This window comes from Schistocerca nitens, chromosome 2 (genome assembly GCF_023898315.1).
Source record: "Schistocerca nitens isolate TAMUIC-IGC-003100 chromosome 2, iqSchNite1.1, whole genome shotgun sequence".
In the NCBI taxonomy this organism is placed as follows: Eukaryota; Metazoa; Arthropoda; class Insecta; order Orthoptera; family Acrididae; genus Schistocerca; species Schistocerca nitens.
This window is the reverse complement of record NC_064615.1, coordinates 193,134,292-193,160,814: the sequence shown is the minus strand read 5'-3', so window position 1 is coordinate 193,160,814 and position 26,523 is coordinate 193,134,292. Positions and strand designations below refer to the sequence as shown.

The following is a 26,523-nucleotide window of genomic DNA, read 5'->3' as shown; positions in this document are numbered from 1 at the left end:
CACCATGCTAAGAAAGGAATGCTGTTGGCTAATCCTAGTCAGATTATGAATCATCCATTACTGATTGCACCTAAAACTGACTCATGACCTATCTTGTTATAATTTTTATTCTTGAAAACGTATCTTAAACTCTTGACTTCAGGTAGGAGATGATAATTGTCAAAAATTATCATAGCCCTATGAATTAATGTGCAAGACAGATTTATTGTGCACAGGGTGATGGAAACCTGTCAGTGTGGATTGGCTTTCACACTGAGTAACCAACCCAGATGTCCATATTCTGCTTAGTTTGCCATCTCTGTCTTCACAGTATATTATTTTAATTTTGGGATTATCAGTATTCATGCTGAAGTGTCATTCCACAGTGAGACCGTGTAAAGAAAGTATTGTGGAGACACCTCAGATACAAGGGAATGCTGAAATATAATGCCTCTGAATTTTTTGGGTGAAAACTCTTAAAGCTTTTTAAGTAAAACAAATGTTATTAACATTCTACAACTTTATTCTTCATTCTTCATGTGCACATATTAGAGGCCTCTGTCACTATAGGACCCTGAATTGAAGTGCATAACATGGTGGTGTGTAACTTAACTATGTTGGTGCATGAAAAACAGTGTGCTGTAATCGAATATTGAATTTGAAGAGATTGTCCACACATGGAGCACCCTCCCCTTCATCATGACATTGCACACACAAGTGCTGCGACATCTACAAGACTCGAACACCTTGGGTTAACTGTCATCGATCATCCTCCATACAGTTCCAACTTGCTACCATCCAGTTTTCTGTGCATCCTCATAACAGAATAGGTGAATTAGTGTGGACTTTAGACCTCATTTCACAGAAAATCTGTTCCACGAAAAAATTTGTAACAGCCAGTGACAATCGAGGTCACATTGTTGGGCCTTGGGCCATCTGTCATTTTGTAATCTTCATTTCAGTACAGAAAGTACATCGTCATTAGAGTGTGACAGAACAGTTTGACAGTGCATGGTTGAAACTATTTGACCCATAGTCTGAGTGTCTTGCAGAGAAATCATTGTAGAAATTAACACTATATCCACGTTAAGCAGTATGTTGCTATGACTCATCTTAAGTTTCTTACATGTTTTCACAAATGTTCCTGAATTAATAATGTGGTGCACTCTGTCCCACCTTGGGTGCAGATGTTTCACACGTCTGTAAGCAACCAATAACAGTGGAAGTTTTTTTTTATGTGTCTTTAGCAGTCCATAAAGCCTTGGAGGCTGGATCGCAGATGGCAGTAATTTATTAATTACTTCATCTCACACAACAGAATCATTTGAATTTCCCCATCATTTTGTTAATGCACTGTGTGGAATCATGATTGAACTTCTGGTACGTGCCTTCATCCAGTAAAAATGATAGTTTCTGATGATATTTTTCAGTGTGAAGAACTGTTGCACACTTCTTTGGACATCTGATCAGAACGCCAGTAAATGGAATTAGTAAGAGGCTATTAGGAAACTTGAGAATTAGTTAAGAGTAAAAAAATTAAGGAAGATGTAAGAGAAATCAAAATTACAGTAGATGACTTAAAAACAAAAGACAAAAACTAAATACTGCTGACACACAAACCAGGCTATAAATGAAGATTAGTAAAAGGTCTACTGAAAGGGTAATCTTAAATTAAGAAAAAAAGTAGAAGAATGAAGAAATACTGGGTAGACAGAAGAGCAAAAAACCCTTTATAGAATAATAAATTATAACAATTGTACACTGAGGTGACAAAAATCGTGAGATACCTCCTAACATTGTGTCGGACCTCCTTTTGCCCAGCGTAGTGCAGCAACTCGACGTAGCATGGACTCAAAAAGTCATTGAAAGTCCCCTGCAGAAATATTGAGCCATGCTGTCTCTGTAGCCATCCATAATTCTGAAAGTGTTGACAGTGCAGGATTTTGTGCATGAACTGACCTCTCGATTATGTCTCATAAATGTTCACTGGGCTTCATGTTGGGCGACACGGGTGGTCAAACCATATGCTCGAATTTTCCAGAATGTTCTTCAAACCAGTAGTAAACAATTGTGACCTGATGACATGGTGCATTGTCATCCTTAAAAATTCCATCATTGTTTGGAAACATAGTCTCCAACTAGCCAAAAATCCAGAGGGCCCAGTCCATTCCATATAAACACAGCCCACACCATTATGAAGCCACCACCAGCTTGCACAATGCTTTGTTGACAACTTGGTTCCATGGCTTTGTGGGGTCTGCACCACACTCGAATCCTACCATCAGCTCTTACCAACTGAAATGGGAACTCAGCTGACCAGGCCACGGTTTTTCAGTCACCTAAGGTCCAACCGAATGGTGACAAGTCCAGGAGAGGTGCTGCTAGCACTATTGTGCTGTTAGCAAAGGCACTCGCATCGGTCGTCTGCTGCCATAGCTCATTAATGCCAGATTTCATAACAGATACAATCGTCGTGTGTCCCACTTTGATTTCTGTGGTTATTTCACACAGTGTTGCTTGTCTGTTAGCACTGACAACTCTTTGCAAATCTTGCTGCTCTCGCTCGTTAAGTGCAGCCTCTCGGCCACTGTACTGTCCATGCTGAGAGATAATGCCTGAAATTGTATATTTTTTGCTTACTCCTGATGCTGTGGATCACGGAATATTGAATTTCCTAATGATTTCCGAAATGGAATGTCCAATGCGTATAGCTCCAATTGCTATTCCATATTCAAAGTCTGTTAATTCCTGTTGTGCATGCTTAATCATATCAGAAGCCCTGCCACATGAATCACCTTAGTTTACATGACAGCTCCACTAATGCACTGCCCTTTTATACCTTGTGTACATGACTACTACCGCCATCTGTATATGTGCATATCATTGTCTGATGTATTTTGTCATCTCAGTGATTATTAAGTTGCATTTAGCAAGCATCACTGGTTGGTGTGCTGGGGGTCTCCAGTTCATACCTGACCACCAGCAGTTATTTGTTGCTTGGTATTTATCATTTGTGGAAAGTTTTTGAAATATATTACTTTTGTATATTCTGGAATATTCAGTCTCTTCATAAATAAATATCAGCACTCAGGAATATTCAATGTTTGTTTAAATAGCTGCACTCTCCTTCCAAGGGGTTAGTACTGTTTCAGCTGTTCCCCCCGTATTTATAATAAATGTGCTTTTTTTGTTACCCTGCTCTCAGATTTGGACTTAAGTGTGGTTACAACGTAGCACTGTTTGGTGGAGATGACAGATATTTCAAAATATCTAAAACACTGTTGCTCCAGTTAGGCAACGAAAAAGCTGTGGCTTACACATACGGGAAATGGAGTACAAGCTGCACATCATTCCCACTGTCTGTCTATTCAGGAGACCAATGGATTCCAAGCCTGCAGTAAGTGGAGGACATGATGTATTTGACAAGTGGCTAGTTTTTACTTGCATGGCACAGCACAGCAGTGTTTAGATAACAACGAAGAGAAGCTCAATAGTGGAGATAAATTTGAAGCTGAACTGAAGAAAACATTTGCTGACAATCAGCAGAAGAAAAGTTGAAAAACAGGACCCAGTCTCATGGTGAAATGACACAGCCATGCCTACAGACTGTTTTGGTCCTATGGTACATTGTGAATGAAAATATGATTGAAACTAACAAAACCTCACAACTGATGAAAGGAGCTGCAGAAACACGTATGGTAAAGGATGTCACAATTCTGAGGAATTCGTGAAGTGGTACCAGCACATTGAGGAAATGGAACAGAAACGAATTGGATGAAAGATGTATGACCAGTTTCCACATATGGTCTCTATGACAGTTTTGGAAGATCACCACTACCTCACTTCTGTCAAAGACTAGGTAGTGAGAGAAGAGATACAGCATTTTATAGCAATCAGAACTGTCGGACTGGTAAGCAAGAGATATCAGCCTGAATGTCAACCCAATACATCAGAAGGTAATAGAGAATCTTGAAGAAGAGATGTATCAATCTTTAGCACCACTGTCCGCCACCAACCCAATGGGCCAAGAGGAATGGACACAGCCAACTTTGACTTGTGTCACAGCCATCCAATGACAACCTGGCAGATGCAGCCGACTCCTGTACCAAGTATCACACACCAATGTGCTTCCACTGTGGACACCCTAGACATGTAGTATGCTACTGCAGAGAAAGAAGGCAAGTTTTCAATGCCTACTACAGTGAAAGACATCAACCATCACAACTGTTCTATTCGCAATAGTCACTTGCAGATGATTTTAGTTGCCTGTGGGATGAAGCCCATCACTGTACCCTGGACGAGGACACTCCCCAACATGCCATAGCCATTCCCTGTTGTCATAAAGGTGCCAGTTGATTGCCTAGGTGTGGAATTCAGGAAAACTAAGTGAGGCAAACGTCAATGGATGTCAGGCTACCAACAGTGCAAATCTTCCGTGGACAACCATCACCATCATGTTAGGAAATCTTATGGATGTCATCAGCAGTGGCCACCCTGTCCAGGCACTAGTCAAATTGGGTGCTTCCTTTTCTGTAATGTCAAATGCATATCACCATCAACTAAATAGGAAAGTGTTCCATGATACAAAAGTGATAGTGCTGAAAATCACGAATGGGAAATACAGCCAACCAATGGGAACTTGTATTGCAAAAATAATTATCAATGGCAGAATACTGCCCTTCAAATGTGTCTTTTAAAAGAATGTGGTCATAATGTTATTCTTGGATGGGGCTTCCTGCAGGCAGCACAAGAAGTCATCGACTGTGGTAGATCGAAGCTCCAGATTGAAATGGCTATTCCAATAAACATGCATAGCAGAGATTGCTCTGGGCAATTGTTTGCCATTAAAGATATTGGTATCCTGCTGTCATCAATGAGACAAATTCCAGATGTCAGTTGAGATTCCCAGATTGTAAAAAGCTACTGAGGCTCACAAAGGAAATCTACATGCCAACTATGATCATAAGGTTTATAGGTAGTCATTATTTGTCACAAGCAGCCACAAAAGGAAAACTTCGGATTGCTGATTGTCTTGAGTAGCCAAAACTCATCCTTAAAAGTATGTGCCCTGGGACATCTGAGTGAGTCCAGGAAAGGCAGTTTAGCCTCATTGATGAAATTCTGTTCATCAACCACTACAGACAGTGTAGGGGGGAAGCTACGATGAAACTGCTAATGGAATCAGTCCTGGCCAAGGAACAACGTTGGTGAGTGATAGCCATTGTGAGCCAGTTTTTGGTTACTTTCAAATACAGTGTGAAGTGAAGACAGACAAAAAGGCCTATGCTGGATCACCTATCAACACTCAGGACAATCCACCAATTAGCCAGCGCTCATGTAATGTGTCGTCAGCTGAACAACAAATAATCTGGAAGGAAGTGCAGATGATGCAAGATGACATCATTGAACCTTCAGAGTGTCCTTGGTCCTCTCTTGTGGAGCGTGTGAAGGAGGACAACAAATGGCATTTCTGCATCGACTACCGACAGCTGAATAAAACCATGAAGATAGATATCTATCCATTGCTGCACAGTGATGACACCCTATGATGTGTTGGCAGAAGAGCCAACACCGTGTTGCTAGAGGAGGCTGAAATGCACACGTTTAAGCTCACGCAGTCTGGCGTGAGGTCTGGAACAGTTAAAGGAGTTGAGTCTACTAAATAAAGTACAGAGTTGCTTGAATACTTAACTTTAATCCATAATTGGAGAACATCGCTCTTGTTGATACATTAATTATAATCTCAATATAAACTGGTAATGGCGCCTTGCTAGGTCGTTGCAAATGACGTAGCTGAAGGCTATGCTAACTATCGTCTCGGCAAATGAGAGCGTATTTGTCAGTATATCATCGCTAGCAAAGTCTGCTGTACAACTGGGGCGAGTGCTAGGACGTCTCTCTAGACCTGCCGTGTGGTGGCGCTCGGTCTGCAATCACTGACAGTGGCGACACGCGGGTCTGACGTATACTAACGGACCACGGCCGATTTAAAGGCTACCACCTAGCAAGTGTGGTGTCTGGTGGTGACACCACACCCTACACTGCTTGAAAGGAGCAAAGTATTTCTCAGCAATGCCCATGCAGAAAGGCTACTGGAAAATTGTGGTGCCAGCCAGAGTGGCCGAGCGGTTCTAGGCGTTTCAGTCCGGAGCCGCGCGACCGCTATGGTCGCAAGTTCGAATCCTGCCTCGGGCATGGATGTGTGTAAAGTCCTTAAGTTAGTTAGGTTTAAGTAGTTCTAGGGGACTGATGACCTCAGATGTTAAGTCCCATAGTGCTCAGAGCCATTTGAACCATTTTTGAAAATCGTGGTTGATGATGCTGACTGAGAAAAGAATGCCTTCGTAACTCCTGGTAGCCCCTATGAGTTTAAAGTTATGCTGTTTGGACTGTTTAACACTCCACCTGCCTTCAAATACCTGTACTGACACTTTAAATGGTTGACGAGTGTTTGTTATCTGTATGCTGTATGACACAATAATCCAATGCTTTGGAAAGGCAGAGCAGAGTTACTCTCGACATCACGGTGCGGCGAGCCATCGAATATGCCTTCAGGTCACTGCTGAAAGTGATTGAAGGAACTCCAACAGCACATCACGTACATCCTGCATCCTCGCGTGTTACCTCTCGTGCGGCGTATCGTGGTGTCATTTTTCAGCAGGAAAATATCCATGCACACGTGGCTTGAGATATTCCCAAGGCCACCAAGATCCTCGCATCTGTCTCTGATAGAACATGTGGTGGACTAGCTCAGATGTCAACTCTGTCCCAGTGCCAGTATCCAGGATATCAAGGACCATTTAAACAGTTGTGGACTAGCTTCCCATAGGAGAGGATATAATGGCTTTATGACACCCTTCCCAACCAAATCAGTTTATGTTGGAAGACCAATGTCAGCTGAGAAGTACCTCCTACTGCCAAGTTATTTGTAAATTTGATTCAATATTGTAATCACTGAAATAATGTCAACCTATGAAGCTTCATTTCGTTTCCTCTTCCCTTTCTGAGTGCTTAATTATTTCTTCTTATTTATTTATTTATTTATTTTTGGTCAGGTGTTGCACTTGGGTTGTTCACATTGCACTGTTGGATTATTTGTCAGCAATTTTAACCATCTCCATTCATGATCTGACAGATATATAGTATTAAAAAGCCTTTTTCATACATATTTCTTTCTACAGTGTAATTGTATAAGATAAAAAACCTACCCACCAAGCAGTGGCAGAACACACATATAAAGGTATTTAAATTTGAAAACTTTTGGAGTCAGTGGCTCCTTCTTCTGGCAGAAAGATTAAAGGAGAAGGAAGAGTGGTGAAGGAAATGGGCTGTTGAGGTTTAGGAAATTAGAAGAAAAGTTCCTATAACTCTGGATCAGTAGAGACTTGCCTGACAGGATGAGAAGGAAAAACTCATAGTGTCTTGTAAGTCTCCCCTGACCAGGGGTTTTGGGCGACTTTTCTGAACTATCCCCATTCAGTCTACAAAGGAGATTGCTTACAAATCACTCATGTGATCAATTCTAGAATACTGCTCAAGCGTGTGGGACCTGTACTGGATAGGACTAACAGGAAATGTTGAACGTATACAGAGAAGTGCAGCATTAATGGTCACAGGTTTGTCTGACCCATGGGAGGATGTCACAGTGATGCTGCTGAAGAAACTGCTTTGGCAGCCTCTTAAAGACGAATAATTACAGCATGCACAGAGGCATTCAATCAATCATTCTTCCTGTTTTCCATCCATGAAGGGAACAGGAGGAAAACCTAATAACTGGTACAATGGAACGTACCCTCTGCTGTGCACTTCACTGTAGTTTGTAGAGTATAGATGTAGATTTCTTAAAACTCACCAGTGCTGCTCCTTCACCACTCTTCCTTCTTCGTCAAACCTTCTGCCAAAAAAAGAAACCACTGGCTACGAAAGCTTGCAAATTTAAATACCTGTTTGTGTATCCTTCTGCTGCCACTTTGGTGAGTAGATTTTTTTATCCATCCAGTTACATTATATTTTCAAAAATTGGTTATTTTCGTTGATACATTTCTTTGTATACTCCAGATATGATAACGATCTTGTTAAACTGTTATTTGTACAAAACATTTTGTGTGATCTGAGGAGATTTAGCATGTGCTAAGGGCTTTATTATTGTAATCCAAATGTCAATATTAATATCCGCAAAAATTATAATTTCCTTTTTGTGTATTTTTGGATGTGGAAGATTATTCTATATAGTAGCTCTGTAAAGGCATCAATATTATGATCAGGGGTAAAGTATACAGACACTAAAATTAATTTGGAGCCTGGCAATAATATAGGAGCTCCGTCAAATACACTTTCAATGCAGAAATTATTGATGTCATGATTAATTCTTTTTTTTTTAATTTTTATTTATTTATTTTATGCAGATTGAGATGTCTCCATAACTGTTCAAACTTCTACATTAGTCTGATGGCACATACAAATGTAGTTGTTTCTTATTTAACCATTGTTCATTAATACAAGAACGCTAAAATCATGTATCTTATTTTTTAAAGATTTGATACTGACATGCAAGAATAAAATAGAATAATTACAAGATAGTGCGAGATGTGTCCTGTTTGATGCACTTCACTTCCGTTCTTAACACTAAATGTACGCTAGAAAAGATTTGTGATGTAATAGTTGATCCTAACCTAACATTATTTTATGTGTACTTACAGTATGTGAGGCTTGTTTGCTATTACACCTAGCACTTTCTCAGTTATTAGTAATTTCCCACTCTATTTAAATGTAAACCTTGGTAGTATGAAATCTACAGCCAATGCCATTTACGTGTATCGTACTATTTTTTTTTAATGTTTATACATTATTTCAAGCTGTTGCTTTCCTGCACTGATTTCTTGATCAACACAGGACCACCATGGCAGATCGTAGTGGTGTGGAGTGTTGAACAGAACTTTAGTTTGTGACAGTAGACCCAAACATATATCCGATTCCAAACAAGCTATGGGTGTTTTATCCTTATAAACATTATTCGAACCTCCAAATAGCACAGTGAAATTGCTGGCTCACCTATTTGACAGTTTTGTGACTTTAATAATTTCTACAAATGACAAACTGGGCTCAATGAGTGCTGCTGCATGTACAGTGGATGTTTCAGTTATGTGAAAATTGTCACCAAGGAGAATTATTTTCTTCTGTAATTCTGGTTTTGGTTGGATGTAGACTGGGGAACAGAAGTAGAATCCTGTATGGATTTTCGTACCTACTAGTATCAAGCATTGCAAGTTTCCCATAGTGTCCTATATGTATTTTTCCTCCCTTTTTATTGTGAAGTTAGTTCTGCAAAATAAGTGAGCCAATTTCATAATGACAAGCTACTTTGCATCATTTTCTGCTACAAAAATACTTACTTTACACACGGCTTCCTCCTGTTTTTCTTTAAAAAAAAAAAAAAAAAAAAAAAGCTTTGGCAATATACAGAGACATAATTCTGTATGACTGTGTATGTAAACAGTCAATAGTAAAGAATTTCTATAACATTAGACTGTCCATAGTACTTAACTGTGAATACAGAGCCTGTAATGCTATGAAATATTTTAATTTGTTAATGTTACAGCAAACTATTAACTCATTTTCTGTAGAATGTAAGATACTTAGTATTATTATTGCCCAGTAATCATATTTTTAAGTGTATTTTGTATTAAGTTTCTAATTTCATTGCATGCATCTCTTATGCTTCATCTTTCACTTGTGTTCTATTCTGTGTAAGTATTTCAAGATGTGACCATTTCCAAACAATTAGATTTCTTACTTTCGTATCACCAATTGTAATTGTGTTTACTAAGACAAAGATAAAACTATGACATGTTTCACAATTATATGCTGCAGGATGAAACTTGTAACAAGATTTCCCTGGAACTTCAGCAAACTGTTTCCCTTGTATACGACATTGCAATCCTTTCATTTGGTTCATCAAATTGGTCAATAAGGAAACTCTTTGGCTTAGGTCTCGGAGGGGCCTGTCCACTGGCTAACATCAGCATGATATATGTCGATTTATCCAAAAATGAGGTCAGTAATCATGTTACAGATCTTATAGTTATTAACTCACAGTTTCTCATAATAATATGCAATATATGTGTGTGCCAGTGAATTGTGTGACTTCTGTTCTGAATGTTTTCAAATTGTAAGTATATTTTTGTGATGCATGTGAGGCAAACTGGAGCCTAGCCCAAGAGTAATCTGAGCACATGTATGTAACTGCCTAAACACTACATACTTGTTGGCCGGAGTATGAGGCAAGCAATCCTCAATTTCCAAACAATGGAAACTCCAGGTTGAAATATCAACTTGCCGAAAAGATGACACATTGAATTGCAAACAGGTGTAACTAAAAAACCATTATGCAATTAGCTTTCAGCCAAAGCCTTCTCCAGAAAATGAAACAAACATACACTCATTTACACAAGCAAGCATATCACATGCACACATGACCGCCATCACCTGCAGCTTGGACTGGAATGCAACTGGCAAGTAGGACAGGAGCGGAAATCTGGATGGTGTGGGGTAGGGGAAGAGATAGCAAGGTACGGCTCAGAGGAGAGAAGACCACTGTCTGGCAGAGCATGCAGGGACTAGACTGCCAACAGGTGCAGTGTCAGGAGGCTTTGGGGCAGGGAGGGGAGGGGGGAGTGGAAAAGGAGAGATGCAGGGAAGGGAAAAGACAGGCAGGGGCATTAGCAGAGAGTGGCACACAAAGAGGATGAGGGGACGAGAATAGGGAGGAGGTGATAGGACAGAAGAGGTGGAAACTGCTGGATCGAAGGTGTGGGGGGGACAGTAGGTTACCATAGGTTGAGACCAGGATAATTTCAGGAGTGGAGAATGTGTTGTAAGGATAACTCCCAACTGCGTAGTTCAGAAAAGCTGGTGGTGGAGGGGAGAATTTAGATGCCCTATGTTGTAAGGGAGACATTGAAATCTAGCATGTTACGTTCAGCAGCATGTTGTGCCAAAGGGTGGTCTACTTTGCTCTTGGCACCAGTTTGATGGTGACCATGCATCTTGGTGGATAGCCAGTTGGTATTCATACTAATAAAAAAAGTGTGCACAGATTGCATTAGAGGTGATATATGACATGGCTGGTTTCACAGGTGGCAGGACATGGCAATTATGTGTGCCTGGATCTCAATATGTCATCTTTACAGTGAGTAGCAATTATCTTTTCCTTAAATTATTGATATTCCAAACTGAAATTTTCATTGTTTGAAATTGCCTAGTGGCTTTTCTTGCCTCCCACGATTCTGATGTTTTCCTTTGTAACTATTCTCAATTGCAGTACTCTTCTTTGTGTTCATTCTTTTCCATGTTTATTCATTACTTTCCAAGCAGCATGTAACTTCCAAGCCACACTATATGAATGATCTCATCTGCGCACAACACACGGCTAAGTGACTATGTGGAGTGTTGATGCAGCTTCTGACGACCCAAATTCTTCCCACCAGTAATAATAATAATAATAATAATAATAATAATAATTTCTCTTTATCCCACTTCCTCCCTCATCCTCGTGTATTTTTGCGTTTTATTTTCCACCCCTGCCACACAAAATTATGATCCTAGACCTAACCAATCCCCTTTCCCTCTCTTCTTTTATCCCAACACACACTTACTCCCATATCTCATCCATTCCTTTTGTCCCACATTTGTGTACTTTTTAACATATTTGTGGATATTTTTATGTATCTGTTATTGCTTTTGCTTGTCTTTATGTAATTTTTGTGTGTGTTTTCTGTTATCCAGCTCCCCCCACAACCACCTAACAACTTCATTTGTCAATTTACACGTCATTCCTGTTTCCCTTATGCCATCCCTGTCCCAATAGACCCTTGTCCATCATTCTGCATCAGTTCAGAACAGGTACCCCTTTCCCTGGCAAAAACCCAGTCCCACATCCTGTTTCTTAAATTCTTCATAAATCATGGAATCACCCCCTATGGCCCAACCATAAAAATTCCTTTCCACCCCTTCCTTTCACAATGGTCTTTACCTTTACAGATTCTGCCAGTCCCTAGCCCTCACAAACCTAGTACTGCAAAAACACATCTCATTGCCACAGGCTTGCTCCCTCTGCAAGATACTGATGCCCCGCAATCTCTGCTACATACATCACCTCTCTGAAATTGAATCCCTTGCTCTCCAGCACATGCAGGAGCATTCCAGACTCCACCTCCACAAGTTATCCAACCTGCTAAAAACCTACTGTCTACTCAGAGCACCACTGTCCAGCCCCTGTCCTACCCACAGTTTTCCTCCTCGTCAACTCCTCATAGCACCCAGACCCTGCCTAGCTGATCTTTTCAACTTGTCATATCTTCCAAAACTCCCTACCAACACTCCACTAAATCTATAGACAAAACAGTCCTTGAACACTGTTGTTAACCTTTCCACTAAAACCCTAAGCCCCACAGAAGTTTCAATCCTATCCAAGGGCCTCACCTTCAGCAATGCACCGAAATTTAACCAAGTGGACTTGTCAAAAATTTACTCTCTTTCTCCTGATCCCTACAGTGGAAACACTTCTATGCCACCAGTCCCTCCAACCAAAGCCAACCCAATGCTGACATTGAACCCTGCATCTCCCACTCCCAGTTAATACCATCATCTAACCTTGATCCTCCCTGCGTCCCACCTAACAATCCCTGGTCACCTTCCAGGAATTCCTTACCTTCAACTTCGCCTCACCATTCTTGTCCAGGTCCCTTCCTCAGAACACCAACCTTTCAGCAGATAAAAGGACAGCCATAAACATCCTGTCTGCAGAAAAAGGTTCCACCAATGCCATTATGAGTCACAGTTAATTCTCGTGGTGGAACACTTCTTCCAATTATATGACTACTCCACCTATAAACTTTGTCAGAGTGATCCCATCCCAGAAATCCAACATAACTTGCAATCCCTGCTTAATGCCTTAGGCCCTTCCCGGAACGTCTCCCCTAAATCTATTTCCCTCCTCACTCCTCGAACACCCCACTTACCCACCTTCTACATGCTCCCCAAAATCCACAAGCCCAACAATTCTGGATGCCCCACTCTAGCTGGTTATTGTTCCCCCACTGAAAGAATTTCGGCCCTCACTGACAAACACCCTCAACCAACCAACAACAATCTAGCCTCCCACGTCAAAGATACCAACCAGTTCCTTCAAAGACTCTCCACCATCCCCACCTCCTTACCTCTGGAATCCCTTCTCATCTCTGTTGATACCACTTCCCTACACACCAACAATCCTCATGATAGTGGTCTTACTGCTATTGAACATTACCTTTCCCAATATCCTTCACTCCAAAACCACTGCATCATTCTTCATGCATCTTACTAACTTTATCATCACAACTACTTCTTCTTTGAAGGAAAGGTATACAGACATGGCCATGGGCAACTGTGTGGCACCCTCCATGCCAATCTGTTTATGGGCCATCTAGAGGAGACCTTCCTAGTTTCCGAAGAGACCAAACTCCTAGTATGGTTAGGTTCATTGATGATATCATCATGGCATGAACTCAGGGCCAAGACACTCTGTCCTCATTCCTTCACAACCTCAACACCTTCTCTCCTATCTGTTTCACCTCATCCTCTTCAACCACACCAAAATTATGTGCATTTTGACAGCTGTCATCCCTTCAACACAAAAAAAACCTTCCCATACAACCTGGCATCCTAGGGACAGCATATCTGCAGTGACAAGGTCTCCCTTGCCCAGTATGCTCAGAGATCTCACCAAAACCTTCACAGGCAGGCACTATCATCCAGATGAGTCCACAAACACATCCCCTATGTCATTTCACCACACACCCTTAATTCTCCCACCACCCCCAAGAACCAGCTACAAAGGAGTGCCCCCTACATCACCCAGTACCAGCTCAGACTGGAACAACTGAACCACATCCTGCTTGTGTCTGTATATGTGTGGATGGATATGTGTGTGTGTGCGCGCGAGTCCCTTTTCCCCCATAAGGTAAGTCTTTCCGCTCACGGGATTGGAATGACTCCTTAACCTCTCCCTTAAAACCCACATCCTTTCGTCTTCCCTCTCCTTCCCTCTTTCCTGATGAAGCAACTGTGGGTTGTGAAAGCTTGAATTTTGTGTGTGTGTTTGTGTTTGTTAGCGTCTCTATCAACATACCAACGCTTTCGTTTGGTAAGTTACATCATCTTTGTTTTTAGATATATTTTTCCCACGTGGAATGTTTCCCTCTATTATATTCAAAGCATAAATTTTGTTTGATTCAAATACACTTGCAGGTTTTGTTATCATTATTCAAGTACTATGTGTCTGTCTGCAGTCCCACTTTCCTTGATGGATTACCAAAGACATCCCAGTCCATCCCTATGGCACTCCCAATCCCACTTCTTGTCACAGGCATCACAACCCTGTGCGAAGCCTGCCCAATTCATCCATTGAGCACTACTTATTCCAGTCCTATCACAGGCTTGTTGTACCCCTTTAGAGGCTGTGCAACCTGTGAAAGCAGCCATATCATTACCAGCTCTGCTGCAATCATTCCACAGCTTTTTATGTTGGTTTGACTACAAGCCAGCTGTCCATCAGGATGAATGGCCACCACCAAATTAGCCAACAGCAAAGTAGACCACCATGTGGCAGACGTGTAGCTGAACGTAACATGCTTGATTTCAGTAGCTGCTTGACAACCTGGGCCATCTGGACCCTCCCCTCCATCACCAGCTTTCCTGAAGTTTGCAGAATGGAGTTATCCTTACAACACATTCTCCACCCCCAAAATTATCGCTGCCTCAACTCGTGGTAACCTACTGTCCCCCCACCATCCATCCAACAGTTTCCAGCCGCTCTTTCCTATCACTTCCTCCCTATTCTCATCCCACACCCTCTAGGGTGCTACCTTCTGCCAATGCACCCTCTTCATATCAGTGCACACTCCGCTGCAGAGTGAAAATCTCATTCTGGAAACGTTTCCTAGGCTGTGTCTAAGCCATGTCTCCACAATATCCTTTCTTTCAGGAGTGCTAGTTCTGCAAGGTTCGCAGGAGAGCTTCTGTAAAGTTTGGAAGGTAGGAGACAAGGTACTGGCAGAAGTAAAGCTGAGAGGACGGGGCATGAGTCATGCTTGGGTAGCTCAGTTGGTAGAGCACTTGCCCGCGAAAGGCAGAGGTCCCGAGTTCGAGTCTCGGTCCGGCACACAGTTTTATTCTGCCAGGAAGTTTCATGTCAGTGCACACTCTCCTGCAGAGTGAAAATCTCATTCTGGAATGCACTCCCTCACTTTTCCCCTTGCCTGCTGCTTTTTTGCTCCCCGTTCCCCCCTCTTGCCCCCCTACCCCTCTCCATCCTACAGCCTCCAAATGTGGCACTGCCCCCCCCCCCCTTACCCTGCTACCCCTTCTCCTTTCCTGCCCCCCCCCTCCCCCCAATCAGATTGAAGCTTTCATTCTACGTGACACAACTTTCATTTCATTGTACATGTCTACAGCTCAATGTGTGATCTTTACAGTAAGTAGCAATGTATCTAGTCCTTAATTTCCTTAATTTTTCTTGTTAACTCAGTTAAAACATGGCCCACATCCAAAATGTGGCTTACATCCTTTCTTGTAGGCCAACACACTGTCTGTTGAGCCTCTGAACATGCAGCTCTTTTTTTAATATTAATGAACTTAAATTTTTTTGTATCTTCTGAATTTTCTGTGTAGGATAAACATTGCTTATATCATTCTAAATCCATTGCAACTAATTTCTGTGGTTACTGTATAATGTACTGTTCAATTATGATTTTTGAATATGATGATATTTTTTTGTTACATTATAAAACTGATGAATTTTAATGTCTTTTTTGAAGATCTGTGCTTTCCTTTTTAATGAAATTTTCTTTTCTGCTTATACGCTGATCATAGAAGGTGAAACATGGTGTGAAACATTGTTGTGATCTTCAGTGTGAAGAATGGTTTGATGCCGTTCTCCATGCTAGTCTATCCTGTGCAAGCTTCTACATCACCAAATAATTTATGCATCCTACATCCATTTGAACCTTCATACTGTCTTCATACAATCATTTCCCTCTACAGCTTTCACCTAACACACTGAGTGTGTCCTATAAACGATCTCTTCTTTTAGTCAAACTGTCCATAAATTTCTTTTCCCCCGAATTCAGTTCAGTACCTCCTCATTAATTATGTGATCTACTTGTCTAATCTTCAGCATTCTTCCATAGCATCAAATTTCATAAGTTTGTATTCATCTCTTATGTGAACTGCTTATTGTTCACATACACTTCTGTACAAGGTTACACTCCAGATGAATACCTTCAAAAAAGACTTCCAAATGCTTAAATTTATATTCAGTGTCAGCAGATCCTCTTTTTCAGAAAAGCTTTCCTTGCTATGGCCAGTCTGTGTTTTACATCGTATGTACTTGGGGGGAGGGGGGGAACTTTGAACACACCTCGCTTAAATGTTTAAATGGCAGTGCAGTCCCACTGCATAAAACTTGTTTTTATATTTCACATTTCTCAACAGCATAAATCACAGACAAAACAAATTTTCAGTTTTATTTAATTATTTTTGGCACACTGAAGGCATAATTTTTGACTGGTACAGGCTGTCGGCTGTCGGCATATGGACAGAGACAGATAATTTCACAGATGTTTGAACTCAAGTTGCCACATTATCATGACTTATTTAATTTCATAATTGAAAAAAGATCTTTTACATAAATGTATCGATAAAAATATTGGAGCTATTTTGCAACCTCATTACGGAGATGTGAAAACTCTGAGGAAAGCAACATAGACATCCTGAACAGTTTTAACATAAAAGGATTTGTCGTTAAAATAGGAATTCCCTAGCAGGTCACTTACATCTGCATATGCACAGGAGCACTTTCAATGGAAATGACAAATGGTCTCGAAAACAGCTCAAAAACAGATGTAAGATTGGCAGTGTTCTCAAAACACTTAGGAAACTATCTTTGTAATTCTTTCAAGGCCACAATGAATTCTTCAAACGTCGCATTTTCTTTAACAGCAGTGAGCTTAGGTAATTGGACTGTGTTAGTCAAAGTGTATCCCACCTATAACCCAATTTTCTTTTTAAATGCATCCCCGTCATATCAGAAAGAAATCATTCCTCACCTTGCAATGTGTTACTATGGGTAGTGTGCAGTCAAGATGTAATCTTCCCCCTCCTTCCGAATTCCATCTTTTTTCTAGACTTTTATGAAGATTTCACAATTTAGGTCTTCATGGTTTTATTGCACTAAATAATTTTGAAGATAGTTGTTGCAGAATTTTTGTTTTCAAGTAAATATATTTTCTCACATTTTAGTATATCATACAGTATTTTGATGTTTCACATTAACAAAGCCAATTACAGAAGCTGCAGAAAATCATTGAGAAAATAGACAAATGGTGCAGTGAACACAAACTACACATAAACATAACAAAGATAGAAATGGTAATTTTCGGAAAAGGGGGCAAAACACCCAAGAATGCGGAAATCAGCATCAGAGGACAAAAAATAAAAATCTCATCAGACTTTAAATACCTAGGGGTGACATTGCAACCACCAACCAAATGCTTCACAAAACATACAACAGAACATGCAACCCAAGCAATAATAGCAATACAGGACATCAAAAACATCCGCTTACTCAGTCTAGAACAGCCATGAAATTATTCAATGCAAAAATCTTGCCAATCCTGGCCTATGGGATGGAGGTTATATGGGACCACCTTACAGAAAAAAATCTAGAAACACTAGAAAAGGTAAACTCGACGTATCTAAAAAGAGCACTAGGTCTCTCAAAGACAACAAGATCTATACTAATGTACCTGCTAGTGAGAGAGACATTCCTAATTGAAGACATCAAACTTCGATATATGATGCCACACACACACCAGGGCTTCCAGAAAGCAACTGAAGATCATTGAGGACAAATGAGAAAAAATATGGCCGGAGTTCTATGGCACCGAAGCAATGACGAACCACTCATGGACAGCACCAAACTTCGAGCTGCGACATGTCGTAATGTGTATGTAAACTGTGTAATGAAGCCTGTGAACGAAATCACATAGAACTGTGCAGTAAAAGAGTGAAATCGGTAAATGAATATGCAAAAATGTAAAATGTAAACGTAAATGTAAAATGTTAAGCAAAGTAACTGTATATGGCTATTTGGCTGCAATTTTATTAAATAAATTAACAAAACTGAAATTACAATGTTGTTACAAAATACAAAAATAAGTCCGCATTCATTGTGCTCAAGCCTGTAACTCCCTCACACTCTGTGGAAATAAAAATATTCCAAAGGGCTTACAATTTTTCTTAACAAAAGAATGTGTACTAGTATCTGTTACATTATTAATTTCTATTATTATTCCATAAATGAATCTAGAAATAAACATAGTAAACAATCCAGGATTGCATAATTAATAATAGAAATTTTAAGTGTACCAATAATTCATAATTTCAAATGTTTCTTAAAAAAATAATTTAATAATACTGGTAATGCTAGAGGACGATGTCCCGTTACAAAGTCCACTTAAAATGCATGGTCTGTAATCCATTCTGGGTGTTCTAATTTTCATTCCTGCACTCCATTTTCATTCATAAATTAACAGTAGAGAGATCTAAATTGAAAAATCATTCCAGGCTCATCCCTTGAATTAGCCAATGTACTTTGCAGTAATGGTAAAGTCTCTGTACTCTTCGTCCAGTTCCATCAAACTCGATTGCAACTGACAGTGGAATTATGTGTGGTACATCAGAAATATTACTATTTGTATCACCTATGTCTTCATGTGCTGCATGCCTGCAAATTTAGCACAGAGTATGTGACGTTTGCCTACTTTATTTCTTCATTGATAGTCCTTGGTGTCGATGTACTGTGTTCTTATACTGGCCGAAAAATTGGGGTCGAAGTTCAACACTGTCTCCTGTAAATGATGTAGCTGACAGTTGCACAGTTGCATTTCTCAGTTCTTTATTGTCACAGTTCACCCCCCCCCCTCCCCCCACCCACCCCCATATTACACTGTTATCTGGCCAATTCACAGTTCACTAATGGGAAATAATAAGCCTCATTAATAGCTTGCAGGCAAACATCAACATAATGCTACAATAGTTTGCTATTGAACATCTGTGAGCAGTAAATATCTAACCACACAGTTCTTGCAGAATAATAAGGTATGTGTGACACTGTTTCTCAAATAAATTGTATAGACACTGTCATTGTTTTAACACACAGCCTATTAGTGTTACACTAATTCTACTGTTAAGTTAATGCATTACTCTAACTGATACAGACTTCCTATCTGAAAATCGGCCATGGACTGACTGTCTTGGGGCCAGAAATCAGGCCTTTATATATCCTCACAATAATGGGTACTGAAACTATACATTTACGTTACAGAAATTACAGTTAAAACATAACTCATTCAATTAACTGAATCCATAGAATAATTCCTTCTTTTTAACAGATTCTTCTACCACAAAGGTTAGGCTGAATTATTTGTTTAAATAATGAAATTAACAGATATAGTTATACAAACAATACTTTTGACAAACATGGTAATTATTTTGGCATTAATTAAGGGCTGGCTTTGCTAATATGTTTTCGAATAGAGCCAAATAAATACTTTAAGAATCCTAGTAGCTCTTCTTCCAAATGTTTATAATTAGTACAGAATTGATATTTGTTTATAAGTCAACAACAGAATCTAAGCCATGAAAGAATTACTGATTTCACCCTATAACAAAGGTATTAACTAGGAATGGTCAAAATAAATTAGTAAATTGATTACAAATACAAAACTAAGCACAAAATTAGATCTGGTGCTATATTTCTTAAGACTCATATATGGTAATGGTAATTAGTCAAAAATGAAAAAAATGAATTTAAGAAGCAGGCGGCAAAACAAGGGAGGAAGTAGAGAGATCCCAGCTTGCTTCATCACAAGTGCTTCTTAATATACCCAACAATGAATCCCATCTGTCAATCTTTGTAATTCTTTGCTCTTTCATTGTAGACTAAATCTTTAAATTCTTTCTGAGTGGCATTGTAATACTGCTTCTGAATAAATTTGCAGCATCTGTTGCTTATGCAACTGTGTAATAATATATTGAGAATTTTCATCCCTCTCTTCTGTCATTCATTCATTTTTAAAGGCTTGTGACAATAAATCTCTAGACTGCCTCTTTTTGTGCCGACAACCACTGGACCTGCGAATGTCTCTCATACCATGAACAAATAGCGAAGGGTAAACAGTGCTGACACCATGATCCTGTTGAGTGAAGAGACCTGTACCGACCGAAAAATGCCACACTGCTGTACTACATGAAATGTCGGGCTGTACCAAGTACTTTTGGGAAGAAATGAGCAAAGTGATACAGGCAGAAACTTGACCTGCACACTCAGCCCGTGTGAAGTTTGGGCATGCTATGGCTGGCACTGCTTTAGAGTTTGTGATAACTACATATGAAAAAGACGTAGTTTTAAGCACCTCCTTAAAAGTCTCCCCACAGACAGCATTGTAATTGCTAATTCACATGACAAGCTATCTGAAGTTATTTCTTGGGTCTACAAGTGTAACACTCTCTCACTCTCATCAATATGTTCTTCAGTCACTCTTGCTCTTCGGTACTCTTCCCTTTGCAAAGACAGCCAGTGTCTTAAAAGTGATGATATAATCTATGGATGTCATTATCACTTGGAAGATTACAATGGAACTTATACAGAACACACACTACACTGTAACAACAGATTAAGTCCTTGCAAACTGTAAAACACCAAAAGCTTTCTGTTCACTAGTTGCCGTTTTTGCCAGTGGCGCTTACTAACTGAAGACACAGGAATAAGTGCATGTGCACTTTCATTTGATGTATTATTTATAATCATAAGTTGAATGTAATTAATCCTACAAAGCCTTAAAACCCTGATGATTGTTTTGAAACACTGGGTACAATATAGACAATATTATCTACAAAAATAATCAAAAGACTGTGTTCGGTGCATTGCTTTAAATGGAACACATATATAATTGAAACAATGGAAAACACAGAATGGAATAACAACAATATGGGAAGGATAGATTGTTACTCACCACATTCAGGAGGCATTGAGTTGGACATTAGTGCCTGGAGATGACACTAGGTCTCTCTCTCTCTCTCTCTCTCTCTCTCTCTCTCTCTCTCTGTGTGTGTGTGTGTGTGTGTGTGTGTGTGTGTGTGTGTGTGTGTGAGAGAGAGAGAGAGAGAGAGAGAGAGAGAGAGAGGGAGGGAGGGATGGGGTGCCATGAAGAAATTTGCGAAAGATGTGGAAACATGCAAACTCTCAGAGCCAGTCGCTTCTTCGTCTGACAGAAGTGTTGAAGGGAGAGGATGGGGGCTGAAGGAAACGGATTGGTGAGGTTTGAAAATGGGAAGAGTTGCAGAAAAGTTGCCCAGAACCCCAGGTCAGAGGAGACTTTTTGGATGGGATGAGGACAGACTCCATGGAGAAAACTGAATTCCAACCATATGTTCTAATTGTTTTCTTTAATCGTCAGTACTCAAAGCATAGGCATGTTATTTGCAGTACCCTATATACTCTTGGCTTCCACCACCTCACAATATGATTTGCTTAATCACCTATGTGTTACTAAACCCTGAATCATAAGATGAAGGCCATAATTATATTACTTGATTGTGTACAAACATTAACTATTCAGTATGAATAATTTTTAACACTTCAATTCAGACAGGAGCCACATTCCAACTGATTCCTCCTCCTGAAACACGACTGTCCAGTTGGCGAGGAGGCTATGAAACAAAGTATGCTGTCTATGACGTCAGGAAGATAACATTGCCTGGGAGTATGATAAGCATCGCGGCAGAAACATCATCTCCAAAAATATTCACTGTAAATATTCCACCAGTTCTTCATGCAAACCGATATATTGTTGGTAAGTTGAATTGTAAATTTATCAAATATATGGCATTGTGTTAAAGCTGTTAATGTAGGTATATTTAGGTTAAAATTGTACTATTGATTGTAACAACACAGGCTAATCTACCAGACTGGCCCAGGTAACAGGTACCAAAACTCATCTCCACCATTAAAGGAGTGTTATCATGTGACTGATATGTGCTTTTGGCAGTGTTATAGTACCAGCCTTTAAAAAGATGTAGAACTTGGTCAAAGTCAGCTATATACTAAGTTTGCCAAATCTTATATTTCAATTATTGGCTTCATAACATTTATTGACTGATGAAAACAACTGCTAATAACATTATGTTAAATGAATAATATTCCGTGGATACCACGTAGGGAAATCACTGAAATACAGAAGTCTTCGAAGAACATTATTTTGCTATAGTGCAATAAAGTGCAAAGTCTTAAATCTTTGTAATAATGTATTACTAAAATGCCATTATGAACTACATAATTGGCCAAAACAGTACTGCTCAGAAACCCTTTGAAAAATTTCTTTACTGAAATACAAATAGTTAACCAACAAATCTCTGTTTCATTCTTAAACTCTACTGTATTATCCCAAGAGACTGAATATGGTCTGAGACAGTTTAGCATTATGGCATAGCTATGAAATAGTAGTACAGTAAAGCTTTGATAATGTTCTCATGATTCTTGTCCCAGCACTATTAAAAATTTTAGTCCTTCAAAGCTTGTTTGATCTTTGTAAAAATGTCATTGTTGAGCTGAATGTTCACAAAGTAAGTGTCTACAGTATCTCCAGAAGGGAAAAAAAATTGTGCTCTGGAATTGTGGAAAATTCAAGATGGAAGATAATAAATATAAGGTGATAGATCGATACTCGCCAAATAGAGGAAGCATTGAGCAGTGGACAGCTTTGTGCAGAAGGGCAGCAATATCATCTGTCAGAGCTAAAACAAACTCAGATTTCTCAACACTGATTCTTTGAGCAATTGGGCAGCAGTAGGTCTCCTCTATTTGGCGAGCAGAGGTCTGTCCCCTTATACTTATAATGACATTACTCTTTGTCACAAATAATTGCTTGTTACATTTGTTCTCTGTGATTTGCTGCCTTCCCTCATACCATTTTAGCTGTATTTGTCTTCAGGGCTATTAACTGCACCCAAAGCTTGTGATAAAATAGCTTTTACTTTAGCAGAAAGCACCATCATTTTCCATTATATTGCATTAAATATTTTGCAAGTAGCTGATCGCAGTGCATTGTGCTGTGTCCATAAAGTAACACATTGCCCCTCCCCTTACATGCCTTAAAAATAGTGGGCGAGGGGGATGTGGGACATGTACTAGTGAAATGCATTTTTGTAGTAAAAAGTTAACATCACTGGAAATTATTAGCCAAGTAAAAGCACTAGGTTTCCACTTGTATCATTAGAGACTTAATTGTTATAGCATTACCAATGAAAGTAAAAGCAGAATAAAAGAATTTCAGTAACAACCCATGAAGTAACAAACATGGAAATTCTTTTGTTATTAAAATAGAGGTATGTTTTATCCAACTAACATTCAAAACTAGTGTAAGAACTAACTGACCTTATCAGCCTTTCATATTCAATTTTGCCATCAAGATACTGTGACACATTTCTATTATTATTATTTTTTTGTTTTGTTATTAAATTTAAAGCAATGATTACAGTTGCATTGCAGGCACTCCACTCATCGCTTTAACATTTGTTTGATGTTTGAGTTTACCTAAATTATGAGCCCTTGTGGTTATTGCAATTGATATTATTCTTAGATGAGAATTTTGGAAGACTGTAATGTCTTGAAGTGAAGGCAAAAATCTTTATTTTTAAGAAGCCTGGGCACATTCAGTTTGGCAACACATTTTCAGAAAGTGAATGTAACAAACATCCAATTTTTCAGTGATTTCAATGACTTCAACATTATTGACCACTTACTTGCAGAGTGATTATTCAGAAGGTACCCATAAACAGGGAAAACTGAAATCTCTGCAGAATGTCACCTAATAGCCCTCTCTCTCCATCCGAGCATACCACATGTCACCCTTCCTTATTATGCCTGCTTCCCATTGTCATCATTTCTGTTCTTATTTTCTCTTTTTGCTTCCTCACTTTTATTATTCTCTTTAGTTTTGCTTTTGTGGACAGTCTATTTGATTTTCCATTGCATAGCTTCCACTGCTTTCTGCATCCCTCTCGAATATATTTGTTTTCTAACATATCTGTTTCTTGTATTGCATCTGAGAAAATATGGTAAAAAAACTTTTGTCTGAAAACTCTTATTGTCTTCCATTGCACTTCATCATCATTCATTTTGTCGTCAGTCCCAAGAACTTTCAGGGATGTGGAACAAATCAAGATATACATTAACGCATGAAAAGCCAATAATTGAAATGTAGGTTGTATGCTGTATTAACAGTGAACTATCACTACACTACTTAATACAATTCATATTTGTGGCACATAAATTTAATCAAGCACATTAGAAAACTGCTACTTTGAAAGAAGCTGCTGTCTTCTTATTTATACAAGATGGCTGTTGTTGATAGTTCTGTTGTAGTAGCAGTAGTAGCAGCAGTAGTAGTTCTATTCATTGGAAGATCACTTTTACAATGGCATTAGACATGTCATAGTACTGTACTCTAAAGGCATTCACATACTTACAGCAGAGGATATAAAATGTAGGATGGCAATGGTAAGAAAAGCATTTCTGAAGAAGAGAAATTTGTTAACGTTGAATTTAGACTTAAGTGTTAGGAAGTTCTGAAGGTATTTGTCTGAATTGTAGCCATGTATGGAAGTCAAACATGGACAATAAACAGTTTAGATGAAAGGAGAATAGGAGCTTTGGAACTGTGATTCTACAGAACATTGCTGAAGATTAGATGGGTTGATCACGTAACTAATGAGAAAGTACTGCATAGAATGGGAGTGATAGGAAATTTATGGTACGACTTGACCAAGAGAAGGAATTGGTTGATAGGACATATCCTAAGACATCAAGGGATCACCGATTTAGTAGTGGAGGGAAGTGCATGAGGCAAAAATCATAGACGGAGACCAAGAGATGAATATAGTAAGCAGATTAAGAAAGATGTAGGTTGTAGTAGTTACTCAGAGGCAAAGAGACTCACACAGGATGGAGTAGCATGGACAGCTGCATCAAACCAGTCTTCGGACTGAAGACCACAACAACAACAACAACAACAACAACAACAACACAGTTACAGGTCTAATTTGCCAAGGATGGGACAGATAATCGTCTGTGGCATTATCATAGGAACCATCCCAGCATTTGCTGAAGTATTTCAGGGAAACCATGGAAAACTTAAATCAGGATGGCTGAATGATGACTGGAGTCTGCACACTTCTGAATACAAGACTAGTCTGTTTAAAACAGTGCTATCTCATTCAGTTGATGTCTAATGTACAATACTGTTTGGCCAAAAAGTTGTTTATCACTGTAAAAGGCTATTGCTACATTGCTCTTTCATTTCTAACTAAGTCACTGCAAACACTTCATACAATATATACACATTGTTTCATAATCACCTGACGGTAGGACTATAGCGACGATGTTTGGTTTCTGTTTTGTGTGCTGCATGTTCCCATTTACTAGCTCTAAAAACTGGGTCAGAACCCTTCTAAAATGAGTGAGATGTTGAAATCAGAAACAGGGTAAGATATTATACATTGCATAGCTTTGGGAGTAAGTTTTTCCAGAAAATGAAAAAAACAAAACAAAAAAAGTAGTGTTGAACGTATTCCACAAAGTGATAATTTTGTTGTTGTTGTTGTTTATTTGTATTACATTTTTTGCTAAACTCACACTGTGTTATCTAAGTAATCCTTCACTTTATAGAATGTATTGCTTAGCAGGTATTTTTTAACCACCTCTTTAAATAAGTTTGTTTTAGTAATCTCTTGACTTTTGTTGGGTATTTTATTGTATGGTTGTATTCCCTTTTGTGACTTTTATGTTCATTCTTTCTTAGTAAATGTAAGTTCAGTTTAGATCTTGTTCCAAGGTTGTGGAGAGAACTGTTAGTGCAGTAAGTATGAATGCCATTTTTTATTTGTACATCTGATTAGTAAAGGTACTCACATGGTGTAGTTAAAATCCCCAGGGTTTTGAACAGATCTTAAAGTGAGCTTGACTACTACTTTTTGATATTATTAATATGGGCCTTTTCTGTAGTTTGAAAACAATGTTTACATTTTGAGCATTTGTTCATTTACTTCATTATATTGATATTTTTCAAAGAAAAAAGTTACCAACAGTTACAGATTCTGAGTGCTCTTTACAGTGCATTACTATTTGGAATGTAGCTTTACACTGAACACTGCTACTTCCTATGTAGTTAATAGAACAGTCCTTAAATCTTGATATTCAAATGATTTATAGGGAGAGCAGCTAATGAGGTATGTTTTTAATTTTCTTTCAAACTGATTGGGATTCCCAATCTGTAACATTGCATTAGACGAAAGCTTGTTGAATACCTTTGCACCCAAGCATGTAACTTCTATCTAAACCACAGGATAAAAAGTCTACATGAAAATATTGTGTCTTGTATTGCACTT

At 39.1% G+C, this 26,523-nt stretch overlaps 1 protein-coding gene across 1 annotated transcript in view; it reads left to right on the top strand.

The window, feature by feature from the left end:
- The window catches only part of LOC126235885 (GPI transamidase component PIG-T), a 110,028-nt gene that overhangs the window by 58,104 nt on the left and 25,401 nt on the right, over window positions 1-26,523 (top strand). The window contains exons 5-6 of the mRNA XM_049944811.1: window positions 9,850-10,032; window positions 21,728-21,932. Of these exons, the coding sequence (XP_049800768.1) occupies window positions 9,850-10,032; window positions 21,728-21,932 (388 nt within the window). The remainder of the gene's footprint in view (window positions 1-9,849; window positions 10,033-21,727; window positions 21,933-26,523) is intronic.